This window comes from Argopecten irradians, chromosome 4, assembly GCF_041381155.1.
Source record: "Argopecten irradians isolate NY chromosome 4, Ai_NY, whole genome shotgun sequence".
NCBI classification, from domain to species: domain Eukaryota; kingdom Metazoa; phylum Mollusca; class Bivalvia; order Pectinida; family Pectinidae; genus Argopecten; species Argopecten irradians.
Window position 1 is genome coordinate 33,082,360 of NC_091137.1, and position 17,685 is coordinate 33,100,044.

General features: G+C 35.0%; 1 protein-coding gene across 1 annotated transcript; it reads right to left on the reverse strand.

The window, feature by feature from the left end:
* Positions 1 to 312: 312 nt before the first annotated feature.
* On the reverse strand, positions 313 to 17,553 carry LOC138322245 (snRNA-activating protein complex subunit 4-like). The gene is made up of 17 exons (XM_069266289.1): positions 17,328 to 17,553; positions 16,148 to 16,203; positions 15,127 to 15,312; positions 12,926 to 13,051; positions 12,416 to 12,494; positions 11,322 to 11,403; positions 10,815 to 10,928; positions 10,043 to 10,118; positions 9,475 to 9,639; positions 8,848 to 8,915; positions 8,317 to 8,399; positions 7,813 to 7,916; positions 7,469 to 7,667; positions 6,980 to 7,104; positions 6,246 to 6,302; positions 4,264 to 4,363; positions 313 to 425 (listed from the first exon to the last, which is right to left on the reverse strand). The coding sequence occupies exons 1-17, from the start codon at positions 17,476 to 17,478 to the stop codon at positions 313 to 315; spliced, it is 1,884 nt and encodes a 627-aa protein (XP_069122390.1). The 5' UTR covers positions 17,479 to 17,553.
* Positions 17,554 to 17,685: the final 132 nt, after the last annotated feature.

A 17,685-nucleotide genomic window follows, 5' to 3' on the forward strand; every position in this document is an offset into this window, starting at 1 on the left:
GATCTTAAACTAATTCACCCCATAAATTTCATAATGGACTGGTCTAGTCTTTGGTTTAGAAAACCATTAATATGTCTTTAGAGGCAGAATGAGTTAATTAGCATATCATATTTGATAGAGATTTTAGTTTTGATAATAAACATGTTACAAAGCCGTTGATATTAATATATTTTTTTTTAAGAAATTCACACAGAAAATGGCTTACCAATTTTTGAAAGGGCACAAAATCCTGTGCGCGAATCGCGCGGCGCTAAGGAATGAGCATCTTATCCTGCACGGTGGCAGACATCCCATTATTTAAATTCTTCTGTATCAGTGGTGCTTCACAATCTTCTTCAGCTGAAGTTTACGTTGCCACATATTTTCCATACTATTACGTGAGGAGTACTTGTAGCTGAGAGGAGGACGCGGCACCACAATGTCACCTAACAAAGAATTTTTTGGTTCAAGATTATAGCTCATCTCTAAAATAGAACAATTACACAAGACAATGTGTAGACACTGATATTTTGGTTAAAGATTATAGTTCATCTCTACAATTGTACAATTATACAAAACAATGTCTAGACATTGAGAAAAGCACTAGATCTTAAGTCAACATAACAAAAGAAATGTATAATTACTCCAACATATAATAAACGTAATTAATTTAACAATTATGGCCTAAGACAAGAATTCCATGGAAGTGGATGAGTCGCCTGCATAGTAGTTTAAAAAAAACAAAAAATATAGTAATTTCACATCTTGTTAAAAAAATAGTATTTACTAAGTGAAGTTATCAAGTCCGTAACTCTTGCAAATATTGACGGATTTTGACCAGCATCAAACCCATCTGAGATCTCATTGATATAAAGCAATAAACAACATTTGGTTAAAATCAGATAATAAACATTAAAGTTATCGCATGGAAACCAAGAAACTGTCCGTTTTGACGATTTTAAAATCCCGTAACTCTCACAAATATTGACAGATTTTGACCAGTATGAAACCCATCCAAGATCTCATTAATATGAAGCAACATACCAAATTTGGTTTAAATCAGACAATAGATACTGAAGTTATTGAGCGGAAACCATGGATTTATCTATTTTGACGATATCAAAGTCCCGTAACTCTTGCAAATATTGATGGATTTTGACCAGTATCGGACTCGTCGGAGATCTCATCGATATAAAGCTATATACCAAGTTTATTTGAAATTGGACAAACAAATACTTAAGTTATCGCATGGAAACCGCTTTGCGGACGCTGCCTAACAAAGTGTTACTTATGTGTCGCACTTGCGTTGCAGGCGACACAAAAAAGGAGCACTACTTGCTGTAGCCTTAGATTTTGTAAGGATTAGAACTTGTCTACCAAATAAATATCTTATAAGCACATCAAAATTAAAATAGTATTTGTATCTACAGCTGAAACATCTTAAATACTGAGATTGAACTGTGGTTGTCATTTTCAGTATCAATTTAGATCTTAAATTGATAAAAAATTAAATTTAAACAAGAGATCCCAGAGGGATCTTGGCGCCCACCAAAGAATGATCTATGTCTGACAATCGGAAAGAGGGATCTTTTCCCTGCTTTTCAAACTTTTTCAAACACATGACATATAAAATTTGAAGACAGATCGCTATAGTGAACTTTCTAAGAAATAGTTGGCTAACAAACTTCAACAATGAAATCTAAGATGGCGTCAACAAAACCGGTTGGCTATCTTGTTTACCGATCAGTCCCGAGTAAGGCATTATGCATCAGTCCTAAAACGGTTTACTATGCACAAACTATGGTACAAGGGGAAACCTACACATAAAATTTGAGAGAGATCCCTTCAGTACTTTTCTGAGAAAATAGCTGGTAACAAACTTAAACAATTCAAAATCCAAGATGGCCGTCGGTCGGCCCCATCTTGTTTACCGATCGGTCACAAATAACAATATGCACAACTAGGGTCCTTGGGGGAACCTTCATATGGAAATTGTGTGAATTGATGCCTTTATGTACTTTTTGATGAAATAGCGGTTATATAATCTTTAACTATCAAAATCCAAGATGGCCGCCTGTTGGCCCATCTTGTCATGAATTACGATCGGTCCCCAAAATGCAATATGCACAACTAGGGCCCTAGGAAGAACCTATATAACGAAATTTGAGAAAGACCCCTTCAGTACTTTTTGAGTAATAGCTGTAACAAACTTTAACTATCAAAATCCAAGATGGCCACCTGTCGGCCCCATCTTGTTTCTACGATCAGTCCTAAATGCAATTATGCACAACTAGGGTCCTAGGGGAACCTGTATATGAAATTTGAGAAAGATCCTTTCAGTACTTTTTGAGTAATAAGCTGCTGGTAAACAAACTTTAACTATCAAAATCCAGTAGATGGCCTGCCTGTCGGCATTCTTGTTGACCGATCAGTCCCAAAATGCAATATGCTACAACTAGGGCTCATAGGGGAACCTAACATATGAAATTTGAGAAAGATACCCTTCAGTACTTTTTGAGAAATAGCAGTAACAAACTTTAACTATCAAAATCCAAGATGGCTGCCTGTCGGCCCATCTTGTTGAACCGATCGGTTCCCAAAATGCAATATGCACAACTAGGGTCCTAGGGGACACCTACATATGAACAATTTGAGAAGATCCCTTCAGTACTTTCTGAGAAATATGTGGTAACAAACTTAAAAACAATCATCAATCCAGATGGGCCGCCTCGGTCGGCCATTCTTGTTTACCGATCGGTCACAAATAACAATATGCACAACTAGGGTCCTTGGGGAACCTTCATATGAAATTTTGTGAATGATGCCTTTAGTACTTTTTGAGAAATAGCGGTTAACATCTTTTAACTATCAAAATCCAAGATGGCCGCCTGTTGGCCATCTTGTTGAACGATCGGTCCCAAAATGCAATATGCACAACTAGGGCCCTAGAAGAAACCTATATACGAAATTTGAGAAAGACCCCTTCAGTACTTTTTGAGTAATAGCTGTAACAAACTTTAACTATCAAAATCCAAGATGGCCACCTGTCGGCCATCTTGTTCTACGATCAGTCCTAAAATGCAATATGCACAACATAGGGTCCTAGGGGAACCTACTGTATATGAAATTTGAGAAAGATCCTTTCAGTACTTTTTGAGTAAATAGCGGTAACAAACTTTAACTATCAAAAATCCAAGATGGCTGCCTGTTCGGCCATCTTGTTGGACCGATCAGTCCCAAAATGCAATATGCACAACTAGGGCTCTAGGGGAACCTACATATGAAATTTGAGAAAGATCCCTTCTGTACTTTGATGAGAAATAGCAGTAAACAAACTTTAACTATCAAAATCCAAGATGGCTGCCTGTCGGCCATCTTGTTGACCCGATCGGTCCCAAAATGCAATTTGCACAACTAGGGCCCTAGGGGAACCTACATATGAAAAATTTGAGAAAGATCCCTTCAGTACTTTTTGAGAAATAGCGGTAACAAACTTTAACTATCCAAAATCCAAGATGGCCGCCATGTCGGCCTTCTTGTTGACCGATCGGAGCCAAAATGCAATATGCACAACTAGGGTCTTAGGGGAACCTGTATATGAAATTTGAGAAACATCCTCTCAGCACGTACCTTGAGAAATAGAACTAGCGGTAACAATTAACTTTAAAAAAAGGTAAATGGAGCATTAAATTTGAATATCCTTTTTTTATGTCGCCTTTATTAATATAAATCATATAATCATAAGCCTTTGTTTATGATCTAGGAATCAAGTTAGTCTGCTAAACCTGCCTATATCATTAGCCGTTTTTTTTTCCTTGGTGCCAAAACACCTCCTAATATTATTCCCTTTTTGCACTTTACAGAGTTAGCTCCCTTGTGGGTCACAATTTTGTGAGCACAATTCACATCATTTTCTCCAAAAATTATGACTTTACGCTCATAAACACATGAAGTCACAATCAATACCTTCCCGCAAGTGCAGATAACTCTGTAATATGCAAATGCAGAATAGGCAGGTAAAGTGGACTTGGAATCCAGTATAAAACAAGCAGACATTACACACCCATGTCAAACAACCAGTACGTACCTATGTTACAATTTAGGATTCAGCATATCAAATAAATTAATGACATTAAAACTATACATGAATGGGCTGAACAAGTAATTGTTGTCATTGTAATTTTTACCATATGGATGCTGTACAATTCATAAAAGAGAGAGTAATTCTTCAGAATACAAAGAAATATTCATTCTGTAATTTCAGAACTTCTTTTATGCACATACCTTCCTGTTTATCGCGTATCTGTTTGAGATAATCATCTCGTTGTACACCTGAAGCAAATGTTCCAACAGGTACGTTAACGTTGATGTCTTCAACGGATGGCTATTTGAGAAAGAAGTAAAAAAAGTGACATGAAATAGAGGATATACAAAATGTAGACAAAACAGACATAAATGTATATAAAGGTAATTGAATTCTAGCCCCAAGATTGCTAGTTGGGTTTATCACTAGTTAAGAGCTAGAGAACATTTAGATCATCCTACAGTTGAAGCTGGGGGAGACTTCACTAAAACAATTAACAACAAGAGGCCCGGAGGGCCTATATTGCTCACCTGGTTTTTAAAAATATTTTTTTAATAATTCTGTTATTTAGTGATTAGTGATTCAAAAATCATAAAGACAAATTGACCCGATGATTTGTTTAATTTTGAATCCCAACCATAATGATGCTTTAGATACCATACGAATATGCTATCCAATACATGTACATAGTTTCAGAGAGGAAGTAATTTATATGAAAATAGTAGCCTAATTAACTTTTTTTGCCCCATGCCTTAAGCCAAAGGGGGTCAGCCCTATCATTTTTACAATTTTGAATCCCCATCCTATAAGGATGCTACCATTGCATTATGGGTGCTTTGCTATGCTTACTTTCATAGAAAAGTCATTTATATGGAAACAGTCAAATTGACCCCTTTTGGTCCTGCCCCTCAGGCCTATGGGGGGTGGGGGGGGTGGTTCAGCCCCATTATTTGTACAATTTTTAATCCCCACCCTAAAAGGATGTTACCATTGCATTATGGGTGTTATCCCATGATAAGTTTCAGGAAGAAGTATTTATATGGAAATAGCCTAATTGCCCCCTTTTGGCCCTGCCCCTCAGGCCCCTGGGGAGTCAGCCCCATCATTTGTACAATTTTGAATCCCTACCCTATAAGGATGCTACCATTGCATGTGTTTTCTCCTATGCTTGATTTCAGAGAAGAAGTCGTTTATATGGAAATAGCCAAATTGACCCCTTTTGACTCCGCCCCTCAGGCCCGCGGGGGGTCAGCCCCATCATTTGTACAATTAAGAATTCCCACCCTAAAAGGATGTTACCATTGCATTATGGGTACTATCCCATACTTTTTTTTTTAAAAAAGAAGTCGTTTATATGGAAATAGCCAAATTGACCCCTTTTGGCCCTGCCCCCCCCAGGCCCTCAGGGGGGGGGGGGGGGGGGGGGGGGGGGGGGGGGGTCAGTCCCATCATTTGTACAATTTTGAATCCCCACTCTATAAGGATGCTACGATTGCATTATGTGTTTTCTCCCATGTTTAGTTTCAGAGAAGTCGTTTATGTGTTTTCTCCCATGCTTAGTTTCAGAGAAGTCGTTTATATGGAAATAGCCAAACTGACCCTTTTTGGCCCCGCCCCTATGGCCCCTGGGAGGTTAGCCCCACCATTTGTACAATTTTGAATCCCCAACCAACAAAGATGCTACCAGTTAAATTGGGTCCAATTATTACCAGTGGTTATGAAGAAGAAGTCAATTGTTGACGGACGACGGGCCGACGACGCGGTATCCCATAAGCTCACCTCGGTCCTGCGGACCAGGTGATCTAATAAATAGGCATATTACATGGCATCCAGAACTACAGGAGTAAAATATAATGCCCATGGACATAACTACACAGGCCAGATCCTTTCTAATTCTCAATTCACTGAGCTACATATATCAGGTCTAAAAAAGTAATTCTTATACATTACTAATATATGCTTGCTACAAGTCATTTATTATGAACAACTCTATAGCTTCAAGTCACATTTCAAGTAGGGAAGGATAACAACCTTTACATTCAAGTAGTTTGCACTGACTATGACTCCTTCAGCAATATTTGAATAGGCAGTCAGCAGTTAAGTCTACGATGATTATGACAGAGAGTGAAAAATCACTGATTTGTTCTATATCACTGCTGACCAGTACTATTAGAGGTATTACCTTTACAACCTCTCCATCCTTATTGTATATGGTGCCTAGGTAAGCCTTGGTATCGTCCTGAGGAAAAAGTAAAATAGCACAAGGCTTGTCAAAATGGTAGAAATATCTCTTTATACACAGATTTTCATCAAATACAACAGTACCAAAAGCTGTATCATTAATACACATTTTTTCATATCTCGGTTTTATCACACAGCTACTATGTCATTATCAATGACTTTTTTTAAAGCATGAAATTGAAACTGAGATTTGTCAGAAAGGTCCCCACTCCCCACTAAGTTAACCCTTAATAGCTAATGTAAATTTATAAATCCTTGCTGTAAATCCTTCAAAGCTAATTATCACATACATAGTGATTACTATAGGGCACCTTTATGCAAGGCTTTAATAATTATGGTTATGAATTATTATATACATGTAGATTATTGATGACAATGGCAGTTGTTATAGAATACATTTGCAAATGTCCATAAATTGCACAAATAGTTCAGGTATTTCGAAACATTTCGTTATAATGACGCATATTTTCAGTGGAACCAACTTGATTTGGTTTACCGTTATATTGAAGTACTGCTTAGTTTGAAATGTATTTTAATTCCTGTTCACAACATTGTCTTTCTCTTTGGTTATATTGAAATCTGGATAATTTTAAGAAATTTCTCATTCCCCAAGGACTTCAATATAACTGGGTTCCAGTGTAGTTCCAGATGAGTTACCAGTAAACTATGACTTACATTTTGTGTATCAAGCCAATCAGATCGAGCCTTCCAGGATTTGAGTCGCTTGTAACGGATTAGCACCATGTTGTCTGTCCGGCCTTCCAACTCAGCAGCAACTTTAGTCCAACTTATAGAGCCATCTGTCCAACAGTAACATATTTCATATAACCAAATTATTCGAAAAACCGTTATGCGATTAGGTGATCATGATCAACCTAAGAAGCAATTACGAGAGCACTTGAAAAGTAGCAATAAAATAAATAAGAGACTACATGTACACAGTATTCATATTATCAGTCTACACTATATAAATATTTGAATTCAAGGTTAGTGAATTCCTGACCTTTGGCTAATGGTGGAATGTCATCATATCAATACCTACCAATATAAATGTTCATGGTCCCAATGCGAAGTAAAGTAAAAGGCTGTATCCTGTAATATTTCACGCCTTTGTACTATTTTACCCATAGATATTTCCTCTTCAGTCTTTGTTTCATAACTAACCTTCCTCATTGGTGTATTTGGCGGTCAATTTAAGTAGCTGTTTGTCCTCCTCGTACGTCCAGGTAGACGGTGGTTTGAGGTTGGGGTCCAGACAGTTATTGTAACGATCGCGACACTGGTAGGCAGATCGCCCCTGTACCATCTCATGGATCAGCTGCCAGTTGGAAGTTCCGTGGAGGTGAACAGCACTAAGTAATTTCTGCCAACATGTACAAATACCAGCCTTTAGCGTCATGAACTTAAATAACTATTGCAAAAATATTGTTTCTGCAAAAATAAATTTAGATATATCAAAACAAAATATTTTTTGTATTTAATGTAAGTATAAACATTTCATCACTCACAAAGTCCTCTTCCTGAGACCATCTTCCTCTTTTAGTTGCTGGATCCACCTGGGTCCATCGACGCTGACACTGCTTCCAGCTCCTCCCCTCAATGAAGTAGCATACTAGAACGTAATTAGTATACTCTTTTTATATACCGTAGTTAATGTTGTGTGCAATCAAACATACATTTTGTACTAATTTTTTTTCTCAAATATTTTTCATGAAATTTAACAATAAAGTGCAACTTGTCTAAAGCAGATGTCATCTTGGACCAGCATATTTTTCTGGTATAGCCAGGGTTCTGGATTATATAAAGATTCTAATGACTATAAATTTAGCCAGGGTTCTGGATTATATAAAGATTCTAATGACTATAAATTTAGCCAGGGTTCTGGATTATATAAAGATTCTAATGACTATAAATTAAGTAGGAAAATGACATTCAGAAGAGTTCACGACATATTTATCCAAAACCCTCAGAGAAAAATCAGTCCAGCACATAAATTCTTGGTATAAACTCACCCTGGTTCCATGATACCCTGGTACCAACTCTACAGTTTTCCACAACTTCCTTCAGTAAACTGTCTTCCTCTTCTGTCCATGGACTGTAACAAAAACACCCCATCAGACATAACTACTAAGGACACCAAAATGCAGAATAAAGTTTTCATCAATGGACAAGTATCTTTGTAAGGCAATGTCCTTGATATAGAGGATTCCTTAATACAGAGGTCAATTTGGAATTACTATGCTTAAGGTGTTCTAAATACCACTATCCCTTCACCTCTCAAATGCAAGTAAAAAACCGATATGGGATAGATATCATAGATCATGGTGTTTGGTTTCCTAATGTTCTTCAAACACTATTACGCCCTATTATTAATGAGATGTTACACAAAAATAAACCTAGACATTATAGAAGAGTCCAGAGGAACTTTTCTGGAATCAATTTCAAGGTTTTCTTTTCAACATGTTTTCAAAACTTGATTTGTGCTGTTACTAGATAAATTTCTAAAGAAACTGAGACATTTTTGGTAATTCTAGAAGACTGACCGTTGGGTGAAGTTTTCATTGAGGTTCTGTTGGTAATACTGCAAGCATTGATAAGCTGATCTATTTGTCTGAAATGAAATTGAAAAAAAATAGACAGGCATTTTTTTCCAAAATCCGTACATGAATTATCCCAAGCATTTTTTCAAATGATTTTTTCCCTACCAAATTTATTGAGGACTTTCAAAATAAGAAGAACTTGATGGGGAAATGAATATCAATTTAGTGGTTAATGTTGCATACTATTGTTATAGTGTGGGAGAACAATGATAAATAGTCATAAGTTGTAAAAATATGAAGGCTTTTGTGGTTTTGCAGTTTCCAATACATTATCAACTAAAACATAGATTCAATTCATGTTATACATCTATTTCATTCTTTGCATATTATCAAGTTATCTTCCTTGGGGTAGATATCAATTGTGAAGTCATTATTTTGTTAGCGAAACTCACATTGTTTTCTCTTAAAAGTATGATGTTACACTTACAAACACATGACATCACAATCAATACATACCCACACCATCAGATAAAATACCCACAAGGACAGATAACTCTGTAATATGCAAGTAAAGAATATTTCAATAATTTCCAAATGCCTACAAATGTAGCAAAACTGGAGGGAACTCACCCCTAATTCCTTAGCTATAACATCCCAGTTTCTCATGTTGTGTTTAATGGCCAGTTCGTGGAGAAGTTCTCTCTCCTCTGGAACCCATTTATCCTTGTTAATGTCTGGCTGTAGAACATTCACCCAGAACTTCTTACAGTCTTCAGGACCATGCTTCCCCAGGAACTGAAATAATTTAAACATCTCAAATAAAGCAAAATGACTTTCAGTTGTAAGTCTAAATACAAAAAGCAGCCAAACATTGCTATTTTAAAGTCAGAGGGACATTGGTAAACTGAGATTTGAGTTGTGTTTACTTACATGTAAGAGCCAACCAAATGTTTTATAAATACTAGAGTGTTGAGGTTGAAATGAACAAGATTCAATTACAATGATTTTTTTTCTTTGTACAGTAGTTGAAGGCCACATATCAAATTCTAAGATAGTTGACATTTAGGCATATCATTGGTGATATTTCTTCAATAATATTTTTAATGTTACTACATTGAGGTAAGGAAACCTTCACATAAATTCAGAGAAAGATGATTATCTCTTAGGGGGAACCAAACATTTCAGTAAATATACTTACATCAATTGTAGATATCTTCATCCAATCAATATCGTCTGTTTTGATTTCAGTCATGAGTTTATCGAGGGTGTACGACCTGGAATACCACAAAAAAAAAATATTTCATGAAAAAAACCTCCTACCAATAAGGCATCTGTTCATAAGTGACAATGAACATTAATTTTTTCTGAAAGAATAAAGAGATGCATCTAATAGAGATTACTAATACAAAGTCATTATATGAACATACTTGGTAGCCCTTTATCAAAGATTGTTAAGATGGCAAATATTATGTAATTTCTGATTCTTGAGAAAGTTGTTTAACAGTGACCAACTCTTGACATAAACATGTACACTGTCATTATATGAACATACATGTCCTTGGTAGCCCTTTATTCAAGATTGCTTACAGGGCAAATATAATGTTCTGGGCCATACGGTTCTTGAAAAAGTTGTTATATATATAAACAGCGACCAATTCTTACCATCACATGCGTATTTATATGATTACACTTCAATTTTCAAACAATGTTTTGTGTCAGAAGATGAATTTATTCACGGAAATTTGCAACTTACTATATAAAAATACATGCAACAGTAAGAAAGAGTACTTGACAGAAATTGGTTGATCGCCTGCCAGTAGGCATATTACAGGCCAAATATCAGATCTCTATTTTCCTGATAAAATTGGTGACAAATAGCCATTTGGTGGAAGCTGAAAAAAGCAGCCCAATAGAATATGTGATAGGTTCATTTTCATGCAGGCAAGTTAATCAACAGCTTGTATCTATACCTGATGTCTTCTATCTGTCTGTCAATATCGTCTAAGGTGGACTCAATCTCTTTCTTTATTATTGTCTTTCTATCTTTATCTGCTGCCATATGTTTTTCTGCTTCTACTTCCTTCCTGAAAATAGAAAAAAAATTATGGTGACTACAGACAAAATAATATTGTAGTGCAATAAATATATTTACTACATAATCGGCCCGATATTGAGTGACTTTGCTTGTGCAATATTTTTGATTAATACGTCACTAGTGTAATATAACCTTTGAGAGCAAACTGCTGCTAGAAAATATTCATTAGAGAAATATTGTGAAGTAATAGGTAATTGTTTTATGAAAGTGGACTCGTGTTTTCTAGAAAACAACGTTTCTGATTCTTCTAATCACTCATGTACATTTTTTTAGTATATTTTTCCAAATGAAATTATTTTTAGAGTAACTTAATGGTAGAATAAGACGCTGGATAAGCATGGATAATTAGCTAACTTTATTCATTTTACAGAAATATCTTTACTTATTCATTAATGGTCTGATGAGTTTCTCCTGAGCATCCCTTCTGACTGCCTCCACTAGAGTTTCTCTCTGGCTCCAGAACCCTGTAATATTACAACACAGGTCATTATTTGTCATATACAAAAGTCCATGAAGCATTGTTATCTATGGTTGGGTAATCTAACAACTAATTCTTCTATATTCATTTCAGTACATTATTTTCAAGTTTTGATTTTCTTGGATTTGGGCATCAACAAGACAGTTAAAAAGGTTTAACACAAAGTGATTCTACAAAGTGATTGTACCAGAAAACTGTATAGAATCTGTAAAATACTTCCTTGCAAAATGAGATGAAGTACTCAGTGTGATATGAAAAATGTTTCAATTAGAAATTTAATATTTGAACAAAATGGATCTTAGTGTTGAATAATGATAGAGCCATTGCTTTAATAGGGAAAGATATGTAAGTTTCATTTTTTGTAATTTTAATAATGATGCAAGAATTATTAATATAAGAATTTATAGCAGTTGAAAAGATTCAGGAGATGAATTATGAAAATAATAGACTTGAATGACTGGTTGTGCTGATGAAATAAAGATGGCAACAAATCACAGAGTGCGTTAAATATGTGTGTTGTAGGATTGGACAGGATCGATCATCAGTGACCAGGTAGCTCAGCTGTAGAGCATTTGACTAGTGTTCGGAGGTCCCAGGTTCGAATCCTGGTTTGGCTGCTACATTTTCTCCTCCCCTGTTATAAAATTGACGCCCAACTAAAATACCCATGGTGGTGGTGTTAGGGTCTTGGTGTCTTTGAGGGCAAAAAATTTGAAAAGGGAGAGAGGAGTGTAGCGGGATTGGACTGTATCAATCACCGGTGAACAGGTAGCTCAGCAGTAGAGTATTCGGCTAGTGTTCGGAGGTCTGGGTTTGAATCCCGGTCTGACCCCTACATTTCATTCCTCTCCTATTACAAATATATCATACATGAGAATTTAAATATAAAAAATCATGTAAATTGATCTTCCTATCACAGAACAAGTATCTCAGTAAAGCAGTTTATATGTGACTCCATAACAGATATGTCACTAAACTATAAAGGGGAGACAACTTACATACAACTGGAAACAGTTGGTCCTGTCTTATTTCTCCTAGTGAATTCTTCAACTTGACATCTTCATTCTGTGGTGCATGCTATTCAAATGAAAAACAAGCACATATCAATACCGAAGACAGAAACCAATAGGTATCTACATCTCAGATATGCATCTATTAAGTGATTTCAGAGACAATGAAAGTTTTGAAAATATAGCAATTGTGGAGTTATAAATAGTGATGATAGGAAATTTTGTTGTTATTAAATTTTAATATAAATATACAATTTATAAACTGTTTCTCACAGTCAAAAAAACTTGAGTCCAATCTGTTTATCCATCTGAGTATTTAAACTGATCAAAGTTTGAATATAAACACAGTTATTTTGTTGTCAGTGGGACAGCTAAAAGAAATTTTCATTTGTAATGCGTATTCAGGTGTTATATATTGATTCAAAATGTTTGGAAGAATGTTTTGGCGTTATTATTAAGATAACAAAAATAAACTACCTGCTACATATGTATACATACCCTTCCATCAACATCTTTGAAAAATGGAACCCTGAAAGCTGTGAGAGGTTTAATCAATGACTGCGGGTCTGATGAAGAGATGTTTTTCCTTGTGGTTTTTACACTTAGATCCTCTTCCATTGTAACCTGTAGATAGAAGTAAATTTAATTGATCTCATTCATCAAAAACTTTTCAATAAAGACCTTTTTTGGGTAAACATATTTACGTTCACTTAGGTTTCAGTTATACACCTAGATCAATATATTTACATCATGAAAAATGTCAAGAACTAATTAAGTCATTCCATTTTTAAGTGAACTTTTATCACTTAGGAACCTTAAACCTACTAGGGCAGCTGAACGATATGCAAAAATTTATTGTGATAATGAGGCTGTCAGCCAGCATGATGTCACTGGTTCACCGACTGGCCATGGCTCACCGCTGCTGATGAGACGGACACGAATAGAGCTAAACACCTAAACTTACAGTTATCTTATCCTGTGTTTCACAGGCTGTCATTATAAATTCAGTATGGTACAATGTGCTGCTTATGGCTGCTATAACAATCACAGAAATAAAAAAAAAGTTAAAATAAAATAAGTCTTTTAAAACAAGTTCTTTCGCTTTCCAAAGAAGAAGAGTATTCAAAATACATGGTTGCATTACATAAGTGTCAAGTTTGAGCTGACAGGAAATCATCATTTGTGTGAATGGGGTTTTATATGGAAGCATTAGATTACTTCAGGGTCAATTTGATTTATGTTTGAAAGGGTGATCTATTATCTATGACATGATAATGGTATTTATTGTACATTACTCAGTCCTGTTTGTTAGTAAACATTATACATGGAATGTTTGTGTTTCAAATATGTGTTTGCTTGTAAAACTTAAGGACAATTTATTATCATCATTGCCTGCCTACTACTCAATGACTCATACAAATGCTACAGTACTCATTATTAAATAAATAATTGCATAATATCATTAATAGTATCCGGCTGTATAGTCCTCACACAGAGTGTACATTATATCGAAAAAAGAATAGGTGTAATGTATATAAATATTGCAACAAAAGTAACAGTTCGTTAATAATAAACATATCAATAGGTTAAATTAATAACAATATAAACAATTTACAGACATGTTTTTTTATTGAAAACTATGCAATTGACATCATTTATCTCACAACAGCAGACCGTAGATTCCAATTCCGTAACCATAGGATCACAGAAACCATATGAGCACCTGTTGAAAATAATATCACTAAATATGTATCCAAAACTTAAAAAAGAAAAAATCCCTTTTAGTAATTGAACCATGTCGTTAGCTTTGTCTCACAGTAGTAACCAATGTCATTATTATACATTCCTCTATTGTTAAGAAGATAATCCTTATTTACTGAATCCTTCAATTTTTGTACGTTTGTAATATGTAGGTATGTAAAATTAGTGTAGTAATTATATAAGTCGTAAGTCACTGATATCAATCATGCAAATGCATTTAGGTTAATGCATTTATAATATAATAAAAGGAGAAATTAATTGTTCTCAATGGATGATTTTAATGTAAAAAAATTAATTCTAAAATGTAAGATATATTACAGATTATATTCACTTATTAAAAAGAAATTATCTGATGAATACCCTTGAAGGCATCCACATAAATATTTAATGCCAATAAATTAAAATAATGCTGTGTTTGTCAACCGATCCTCTTGATTACCTTCTTGGTTTTCTTGATCAGCATCTGAAACATCTGGCGATGTTATCCCCCTTCTTCGTAGAAAGAGAATTATCAGTGTTCATCAAAGACTCAAACTGGTATGGGAAAATGCCCGGAACAAAACCCAAAGCAGAGATATCACTGTCATTGATTTCCACTGTGGATATTTACAAAATACTAGAAGACTCTGTGTTTTTTCTCTATAAATATACAGTATCTACAGCAGATAGCAAAACAGGGTGAAACGGATGACGCATTGGTACCACGAGACCGGCTAGCTCATTTAAGTTTTCTCAGTCTCAGCCATTTACCCTTACTGCCCTTAAAGTAGATAAACAGCTTTGCGGAGTGCTGTGAAACGTGTGTGAGCCAACATTGATGGGGTCAAACTATCAGAAAATCTATAAAAAGGTTTCTTTGTCACAAACCCTTTAAACATGGAAATATTTTTACTTTTGTAGCAAGAGTAATACATTGAAAATCAGAATGAATATATTACCTGTTTACTCCTGTTTTCTTGTAGAGAGATTTCAATTTTCCTCAGCAGGTCCAAAAGGATTTCTTGGTAAGCTCGGTTCAAAGCCAGACATGTCTCTGGATTAATAACAATTTCACCATCCTCTCCCACCATCTGTAACTGTGCCACACCTGCTGTACCTGGCTGTTCGCTATCTTCATCAATATCCTTGGGAAAATAAACATGGTTTACCTAAAGAAACTATCGTGTTTTAACAAGTTTAAAAAGATTGATCAGGGTCTAAATTAATAGCAAATCAACAAAATCCTATTAAAAACATTTTACGATAATACACTTATTCTATAAGACATGTTTATGACTATATTAAAAAGATATGATTTCGACAATAATTGGTTAAGCAATTTTACATACTTTTTTATTCTTCAGATAGATAATCTCAACTTTTCGATGCTGCAGTTAATCTAGTGTAAAATTAATCATTTTGTTAATGAAGACAAATTTGATTAGAAAAAATGTTATCATTACAAGTGTATACATATAAGCACCTTTTATTTAAGGAATTCGCAGTAAAAAATTCTAATGAATTCAGAATAATTGAATTTATCACTACTATTTAATATATAAATATAGACAATTGTCATTTTTTCGATCATCAGTTTTGTGTAACCAATCAATGATCAATTAAAATTGATTTGAATTATGCTTTGGTCCCACTGAAGACCGTGTACGTTTTCCAGGAAAATCGTACAAACTACACATGTTGCTGTGTTCTTAGGTCACTTATGTTTTCACAAATAAAATCATACTCCTCTGAACGTTTACATTACTACGTACGCGTATGTGCTCTTCAATTCGTTTAGACGCTTGATATTTGAAATGATATGAGCGAAAACACACACAAGCTAATTATACACTTTCGTTTATCATGATGTCGGACAATTTCGCCAAACTCGATTACAGATTTCTTATTTGATTAATTGGTCAAACACCCCAACCAACGATACTCGGTGAACTTGATTAATCAGAACACCACTATATTTACCTGATCATCTTCATAGGTATCAATACCACTTGGACCAGGTTTGGTATCTGCATTGCCTGCAAAGAACAAAAAAAACCCATTAAAATAATAGTCATGACCTTCAGTATGTTATATAAATTAAGAAACTAAAATTTGTCAACACTTCTGTCATCGATTTATTTTAATAGCATGACAGGGTCGATTGGTAGCAACCTGGTGGCTCAATTGGTACTGGCAGGCGACCAGTTCTTTCCCAGTACCAATTCTCGCCATCGCATTTGTATCTGTACTATTTCCACAAAAAAATGTCTCAAAATTTGTCTGTGATCATACAAGTACATATGCGATGGCGATAATTGGTACTCAGCGAGGACTGGTCATTTGCCAGTAGAACATCCAAGTGTTCGAGGTCCAAACCACAGTCTGGCCACTACATCATGTCTACATAATATTATATTAAATTGTTCTGCACTGTATTAAAGGCCCACTACCTTTCCGGAGCAAAATTTAAAGGTTTCTAAAAATCATAAATAACATAAGAAAATATATATGGATGGCCTAAGATGAGGTTACAATGCCAAACATATGCAAGTTATCCTGCGTAATATATGATAACTGTTGGGTTTCATTCCGCTATTTTGCCTTCTGCTGCAGTGATAATCAACTACCGAGCGGTATTTAGCACGACCCACGTTATGAAAATTAATATTTTATTTATCCAAATTAAATTGTTCAGAAGACGATGATAAGTGTAGCATTACCGGTAAGTTGATAACTTATGCGACTCTATAAAATAATCGATCTCGTTTTACATTTCCATTTTAAAAATTAAAAGCTGTTTCGGAAAGGTAGTGGGCCTTTTAAGTAAAATATCTCGAAATAGTCAGAATAACATTTTATAACTTCACTGGTGTTTCTGTTCACTTGATGGGATAAATAATTTTGATTGTTGCATGTACTGTACATAATTTTTATCATGCTGTCAAACTATCAGAAAGGGGATTTCCATATTTTCCCTATCTGATCACATCACCATGGTCAAATTCATTTGCATAAAACAAGGGGAGGTAATCCAACTTGCAAATAAAACGTATTTGTACCTCTAAAATTCTTTATATCGAAAAAATGTTTCTGTCTGAATGCATAATCTATCGGACTGATACAAACTAATAGCATTTTAGAACGCTTAACGTAATTTTACCGGCGTAATCGGGAACATAATGCCGAGAAGTGTGCGTATTTTCATCGTCTGTCTCCTCGTAATTATCTCCTTCTCGCAAGATAAGTTCAAGGCGCTGAATGTCATCTTGAATTTGTTCTCGTTCATCCTGCTCACTGTCTTGTGACAGCATCTTGACAATTGTTTTCTTACTTCGTGTAATATGAAAACAATAATGCAACGACTCTCTTGATCGAACTGTTCGCCATTGCTCACGCGCTTTTACTTCCACTTCCGTCGGAAGTTAACGGTAATGTTCAGTAAAGGGGTGGTCAGGATGGATGTCTTAAACCCAAATTATACTTATAAGTTATATGTATATCTTTTGTTATAATTTTTC